The sequence below is a fragment of the Chlamydotis macqueenii genome, chromosome 11 (genome assembly GCF_036417535.1).
Source record: "Chlamydotis macqueenii isolate bChlMac1 chromosome 11, bChlMac1.mat, whole genome shotgun sequence".
NCBI classification, from domain to species: domain Eukaryota; kingdom Metazoa; phylum Chordata; class Aves; order Otidiformes; family Otididae; genus Chlamydotis; species Chlamydotis macqueenii.
The window spans coordinates 7,801,294-7,809,005 of NC_141566.1; the positions used below are offsets into that span (position 1 = coordinate 7,801,294).

Sequence of the window (7,712 nt, forward strand, 5' to 3'; positions counted from 1 at the left end):
TCTTGTTTTCTCACATGTACTTCATTGGTTAGAATTCCTTTTTCCTGTCCTGGGAAGAAACAATTTTAAATTTAGCTGAATTTATAGAAGTGTCTTGCCAGAGATTAACCCTAATCTCATGTTTAATGCTTTTTAAACTATGCATGTTATTTGTAACTATTACAGGTTTTTCTAGCTGTATTCTTCTTACTATATACTACGTCGTCCTAAAGAGTCACTGTTACTAGCTAATTAGCATGTTTCAAAGACAGATGATACGTAAGGAAGAAAGGGCTTTCTTACTTCCTGCTTTAAAAAGGGGGATATTGCAAGAAGGGTTCCCTAGATCTGTGACTCCTAGTTGGAAGTCCGCAGTTTGTGTCGCTGGGCACTTCATCTAGATAGAGTTTGTAGGAATGCTTCAGAAGTGGACCAGAGTAGCTTAGGTCCTTCTTCCTAATGTTGCCAAAAGTACTGAATCATCAAACCCACACATATGAGAAACAGGTTTGTAAAGCACTCTTGTAGCCTGGAAACCACACTGCCTTAACTTCAGTGAAAATTTCCTTGTGTGCACCCAGCTGGCATTGAAGTGAGTAAAGCTTCACCACTTTGGACCAGCTGAATATGTAATCTTCTGTGCCAGTTAATCACTCTTAATTTAAAACATCCTTCAGTGTACATCTGGCTAGGCACAATAGTCTCAGTTTCTCAAGGCTGATTACATCTTAATAGAAGGAATGCTATTTGGACATTCACCTTTCCACTTGCTCATGCAGCTATTTCTCCTGTTCTTCAGCACACCACTACGATAATCATTTGCATGAAAAGCTGTCAGTATGAAATTGCCTCAGCATTTTTGTTACAGTATTTTAGGGCAGCTAAATAGGAAGAGGATGGAGAAGGTGCTTCTGAGGGAGGCATCCTGTCTGATTAATTTTACTATATAGAAGTTAGGAGTCTTGTCTATGTGAATAGTTTCAATTTTCTCTGAAGTTCGTCTAGAGAAATGGGCACCACCAGATGGGAAGGTGGTGCGCACGCAGGGACAGGTGGCTAGGACAGGTACAATGAAACATCCTCCTGAGGAAGCAGAGGGCGAGTTAGATGAAATGTTTTGGATGGTAAGGTCAGGAGAGCTGAGTAAACACCTAGGTCTTTGTAGAACTGCCGCAGTGCTCAGAAAGCATGACTGTAGGGTTTCTCTGAAAGGAAGGGTGTCTGTCTCCATCCGTCCGTCTCTTTTTTGTTGTTTATACTTCTGCAGATTCCAGAGCTGAAGTGAGGCAGTCTCCAAACAGCCCCTCGCAGTTGTCACTTGAAAATTTTCCAGTATGTTAGCTTCAGAACCTTTGCATTTCTGCTGCAGCAGTTCTGGTATCTCAAGAAATGGATTTCTTTGGAACATAAATTGACAATCTCTGTGATGTAGTACAAGATTAATTTGACTTCTGATTGGAATCACATTTCCTCTAAAAACAAATGAATCTGACCTATAACTCAACACACAACTCAAAGTTTAAACAAAGAGCTCTGTTAACTATTATTTTAATAACTGTTTCCCACTAGCTCTTACTATTTTTCTTGATCTTTTTAAATTCTTGGCTCCAGACAAAAACATTAACTATTATGAGAGAAGTGTGAATAACTGTTATTTGCATGGCCAAACTTAGGGGGAACTTGAAAGTTTCATAAGAGATCCCATTTTCCTGGAATTTCCAGACCCATGTCAGAGCTCCTGAAGTTCCTATGAGCTTATCTCAAAATTTTCTGTCTGTGTTTCAGTGTGAAAGACAAGGGGCTTGCATTGACCTCTAGTCATCCTTTGTTCATTTCTTGATTTCTTTAAACAACTATTTTGAAAGAAAACTTCTGTAGTTGGTAAGAATATCTTTACTACCAAAAAAAATTAGTTTGTATTAAAATTGATGGATTTAGGGCAGAGAATCTAAATATAGCTTGCTCTCAGTAGTTTTAAGTTGAGACCTCTTTGACCAATCTGTTAATAAGAAACTGGAGAGAGGAAACTCAGATCCCGTGGGAAATTAAAATTGTACAAGTACTCTATCTATGTTTAATCTGAAAGATATTTCACTTATGCAGGGCTAAATACAAATATAGTTGTAATATTTTCTTTCTATAAAACAGGATTTTTAAAGGGTTTAAGAAACATCAAGTTAATAAGATTTGGGAGCACTTTTGCCCTTTTGTGTGAGTAATGCATTATTTACAGTATGTGGTCTTAGAGGGCTGGCACAAAACTGGATATTCCCAGAGTGGGGGACCAATAAAAGTCCTTATTTCTCTTGCGATGTACAGATTAGAAGCAAAAAGGATGTTACGTAGAGAAACAGACAGCATTACCAAAAGGTGGTTGAATTACTGCCTCAGTGCTCTATCAACATACTCAGCAGTTCTTGAAACAGCTGCTGTCCAGCTCATGCACAGAAGATGCCTGCCAGTATCTGCATGATTCCTGCTTGTCAAATCTCCTGTGCACTTTTTCCCCAGGAAAAAGCAAAAAGCAGTAAAGCAAGCAAACTGTCACCTCAGATACATTTCTGGGTTGGATTATCAGTTCTACTGGAATAATGACAAAGGAATGATGAACAACTGGGAGCAGAAAAGCTTTGCAACAGAGATGCATAGAAACATACAAGGATTTAGTAATAAATTTATTTCTAGCTTGCGTGGGGTGTTTAGGGAACTGTCTGTGTTAGCCCTTTGTCCAGTGTAACATAACCAAAACATACAGCAGAAAAACACGTGGCCTTCCATGGCCAATTTCTTAATTTGTCCATTTGTGACTTTATTCAGCCTTAGCTTTTTTTTCCTTCTTGATTGTGACTCTCTAGCCTGTCTCATTTAATACCAACTCCTTCCTCAGTTTTCCTACCCAAAATTGCTTAAATTTGGGGGCAGTAAGTTTTAAAGCATGGGCAACAGACAAAAGTACCAGAAGTACATGCAAATAGCTACTCAGTGATCAGCAGCATCACTGGAGAACTTGAGGCTGGGTTTCACTGGGAACAAGCTTTGCTCCATCACAGGACACTACTGGTATTTCTGTGGGTTCCCAGTCCTCAACATGTAGGTCTCCCTTCCATTTGTCTATAAATAAATAAACAAATGTGCTTTCCCCAAAGAGTGGGGAACCAATAAAAGTTGTGACCTCATAGAGCATACTGAGTTTTCCTGAAGGGCCAAAGAAGGGTTCTCAGAAGTGTACTCAGTTGTAAGATGTGTATGGTCTCTAATAGCTGGTATCTTTTACTGTCAGCAGTCATCACTGGATATTCTCCTTTTAATGTTCGTGCCCAGCTGCATTCTTGCCTGAAGCAATTTTCTCACAGATGTATACAAAAGCAAAATTCAGTAGCTTTTTAAAGTTGAATTTCACCTAGGCACGTACTGACTGTCTCCAAAAAGGCAACGTACACTCTCTTCTACCCTGTGAAATGGAGTTTCGTATCATGACTCACGCATGCAAAAGTGGGTCATACTCTTTAATTCATGTCGAGTTTGTTCATTTTTAACTTCTTAGTTTATCTGGAATCGGCTGCCTAGGGAATTTTTGGAGTCTCCATCACTAGAAATCTTTAAGGTCAGGTTACACAAACAACTGTCAGAAGTGATACAGCTGTGGCGCAGAGATATGGATGGAGGAGAAGGTGCAGTAAGGTCCTTTCCTGCCCTATTTCTGTAACACTAATCAGAAAAGTCAAATTTTATGATATTTAGCTAAAAGCTGGCCTGATTCTGCTCTCATGCAGAGGTCAATTGCAAATAACGACTTAGGGCAGTGAGGCAAATTCAGTATATGAGATCAGAAGAGGGATTTTTGAAGGGAAAGTTTAAAAAAGAAAAGACGATTAAGAAGGAAGTGAAATTATAGCAGTACCTGTGTTCTGTGGTATCAAGTGCCCTTGTCTCATTCAGACTGTGGGTATGCTACTGGTGTAAGACTGAGATCATTAGCTCATGTCAGTGACACTTCACAAAAGTTAATGGATCCAATATGGCTCAGTAATTTGTTTCACCTTTCCTATCTCCCTCAACCACTTCCCCTTGAAGGAGTCACTTCCCTGCGTGGGGGCTCTGCTCAACTTAATACACAGTGTAAACAGGAAATACCAAGTCTCAGCCCAAGTTTAGTGTGTTGCCAACACTTTCACATTGTTAAGAAACTCATTTTGAGCTCATTTTGCTGTACTAACTTTATAGAATATATTCTTTGATGTCCAGGGAGTAATGCTGGTCTGAATGGTGTCACAAGAACCACAGCTCATGCACAGCTCTAGGTCTTTTAAGATATGCAGTAATTTCCAAATTAATTTCCATGTGTAGATAAATCCTTGTAACTGGTCAATCCCACAAACGGTGCCTTTTTGTTGGCATATTATTCCACAGATGCAATTTGAGAGAGACTTTGATTCTGCTACAAGAATGAGTTTTCATGCTACTTGTACTTTAATTTTAATTTGCCATTGTCAGTTGACAAGTTCTCAGTATGTGGGCTGGCCAGCAGAGCCAGCTGAGTGGCTTGAACTTGCTGTATCTGTTTTATTATGTTCCTACTGTAATCCTGCTTGGAGATCAGGCTCTTCTGAGCATAGCAGTAGTGGTCCAGTCATCCAGGGCTTTCTGTCCCAGATGACCTAGAGGTCGCAACAGAGCCTAATTAAAGCTGTTACTGAGAGCTGCAAGGATGCTATCAAATTGCAATCTGCCAAAGGCATGGATACAGCCGGTACAGACATAGCATATTGACAACCAGAGTGCAGATTTCATCTACACTCAGGAAAAGATAAGGAGACTTATGAGTGGATTAGGTCTTTGTTGCTGGACCTATATGACCCATACTACAGTGTAGCCACAGAATGCTTTCATGCTGTTTATATATATGCACCTGCCTCACTGTCCTACCTCCCAGAAGCACAGTGTGCCTCTGTCTCTGTTGTGTTCAAAAGTGAAGTTTGAAAAGGTTAAGGTGGTGCCAGTTGTTACAAAAAATAGCAAGTCTCTGAGTACTGTATCATTTCTATCTTCTGCACTTTGTGTGGTCTAGGCCTGCCTTTCTAGATACTGCACATTGCCTGGGTGCTGCCCTGGTGCTCATGGTGCTGCTGGTGCAGTGACTCAGAAATGCTGACAGTCCTTCTCGCAGCCTGCAGCAGTAGTGCCCTGTTGTGCAGCCTAGGAACTGAAGTGTAAAGAAAAGATTTTTAAATGTATTGATTTCAAATGTTTGATTTTTAGAAAATTCCCTTCTTCTTCTTCTCCCACTTACCCTCAGTTGCTTACTGCTGTTTTGCTTTTCAGTCAGGACGGTTTCTTCATCTTTCCACATGACTGGGATACTGGGAGAGAATTTTCTTGCTCTTCGCTGTAGTGGCAGGGAAGCCTTCAGTGTGTACAAAGAATAACTGAAAGGAAAGTATGCTAAACAGATTTAGGGGAAATTCGTAGACTTTGAGGGAACTAAAATCCCAATATTGTAGCCAAACCACAAGTTTCCAAGGAGGTATAATTTTCATATGCTTGTTCTGACAAGAATTATAAAGCAAGGATTCCAAGTTAATATTAAATCAACAGCTGCTAGTTGAAGGATATATGGTCACTCAGGCATATTGCCTTTCTTTTCTGCTGTCCTTCTAAAGCAGGATTGCAGGCTGTTGCTTCCCACATCAGTGTGTACTGAAAGATTAATTTTTAGACAAAAATCTACATCAACATGGAAGATTTTAAGGAACAGATATTGCTCGTACTAATAATGTAGGGCAGGCAAGTACTGTCCACTGAAGTTAAAAACCAGTCAAATGCACACATTCCCTCTGCATCGTTTCAGAGCACCAGAATTCTTGGACTAATGAAATAACAGTTCATAGTTGAGCAAGAAGAACAATTTCTGAGCATTGACTATCAATACAGCATAACTGATTTGTTTTTACCTTGGAAGCTCACACATGCACTAATCAGAGGGCGTTCACTGAAACTGTGCCTAATTTGAAATCTGTGGTGTTAACTCCCATCACTATTCTCATTTCTCATCTCCTTGCCAGATTTAAAGGGAGTAACATAATAAGGTTCCACGGTGCTGGAGTATCTTCTTTTGGTTTTGGAGATACTGCACGTAATCACTGATGGGAAGACAATAGCTAAGGACAGCAAATTAATCATGCCATAGTCTCAGATTCAAAAGTATTTAGGTTTCAGACTAAGCTGAACTCTGTAGTAAATAAAAACTTGACTTCCTAATGGGAGGGTATAGAGAAGACAGAGTTCAGACTTTTCTTGGACATATACAGTGAAAGGGTGAGAGGCAAAATGGGCACAAGTTGCGCTAAGAAAAAATTGCTATTAGGAAGAAATTTTTAACCTTGAATGTAGTGATGCATTGCAACAGGGCCTCAGAGAGGTTGTGAAATCCATCAAAACATGTCTGGACAAGGTCCCAAGTAACCTTGTCTAATTTGGCCCTGCTTTGAGGGCAGGGGTTAAACAAGATGCCCTTCAGAGGTTTCCTCCAATCTTTTATGATTCTAAAGTATACAATGGCAGCATGCTTACAATTTATGTCTAGAGTCCAAGATAAGTCTGAGAGGAGAAACTTGAAATTTAGTTACTATTCCCAAGGCTTTTTGTGTAAACTTAAAATACAAATAACTCAGAACATATTGTTATCAAAGGTAAATGCTTCAGATCCATAGTGACATAAATGAGGCAAGAATCTCTTTCAGCTGTTTCAGCTATTTTATTTTTTTTTTTTTTTTTAGCTTACCTTCAGTCTAATCAGGTCATGGGCTGGGGAGAGAAGGCGATTGAACTACGCTCTGTGGAAACAGGAAATCTGGAAGGAGTATTTATGCACAAGAAAGCACAGAAGCTAAAATTCCTATGTGAAAGAAATGACAAGGTACAGGAATTACTACAGTGCAGTGATTTAGCAAAAATGAGTAATAGTTGACTATGACACTAAAATCACTTAATTTTTGTAACTTTGTTTTTACATTGTTTTTTTTCTTACCTTAGTATAAGTTCCCTATTCAAAGCAAATGTAGTCACTGACCTCACAAAGCACTCGCTGTGGTTATTCTGCACTTTCACACCACCACCAGCTCTGTTGTAACTCCTGTTCTACCTAGCTTTAACTGATACCAGAGACGATAACAAACACAGACATTGCTAACTGGCCAGACTCCAGCACAACAGGTGTAGTGGGATGGGCTAGTGAACCCGCCCTGATAATGCCCAACTACAGCACTGCCTCTCCTGGGCTACTGAAATTACAGGCAGTTCAGAGCAGCCATGACGTAAAAATAAATTTAAAAAGCCCAAACCACTCTAATGTTTGAGATATTGCAAGCACTAGAGTATGGATAATCAAGTATGATTTCTTCCACATAGCAGTTCTTGACAAATGTTTTGTGAAACCTGCTTAGTCTCACTGACATATTTAGAAAACTGTTTAGATTAAATAATTATTTTTTTAAATGTTCTCTTGTGTCTTTACAAATAGGAAAATAAATATGACCAAAAATATATCCCAGTTGTATCACAAACATGGTTTCACTTTAAAAAGTTTCTTGTGGGATTAAAATTGAATTGTGATGTATATATCCTTGTATTTGGGACTGTGGCATTCTCTCAGATTTCTTGTGTGGGTAATAATATTCTGATAAATGTATACTGACAGTGGCATATCTTTTTTTTATCTTCCCCCCCCCCCCCCC

The 7,712-nt window shown here is 39.3% G+C and overlaps 1 protein-coding gene across 2 annotated transcripts in view; it reads left to right on the forward strand.

The window, feature by feature from the left end:
- NRK (Nik related kinase) overlaps positions 1-7,712 on the forward strand; it is a 96,505-nt gene that overhangs the window by 85,033 nt on the left and 3,760 nt on the right. For both annotated transcript variants that reach the window (XM_086756575.1, XM_086756574.1), the window contains exon 30: positions 6,756-6,895. In XM_086756575.1, the coding sequence (XP_086612701.1) occupies positions 6,756-6,895 (140 nt within the window). The remainder of the gene's footprint in view (positions 1-6,755; positions 6,896-7,712) is intronic.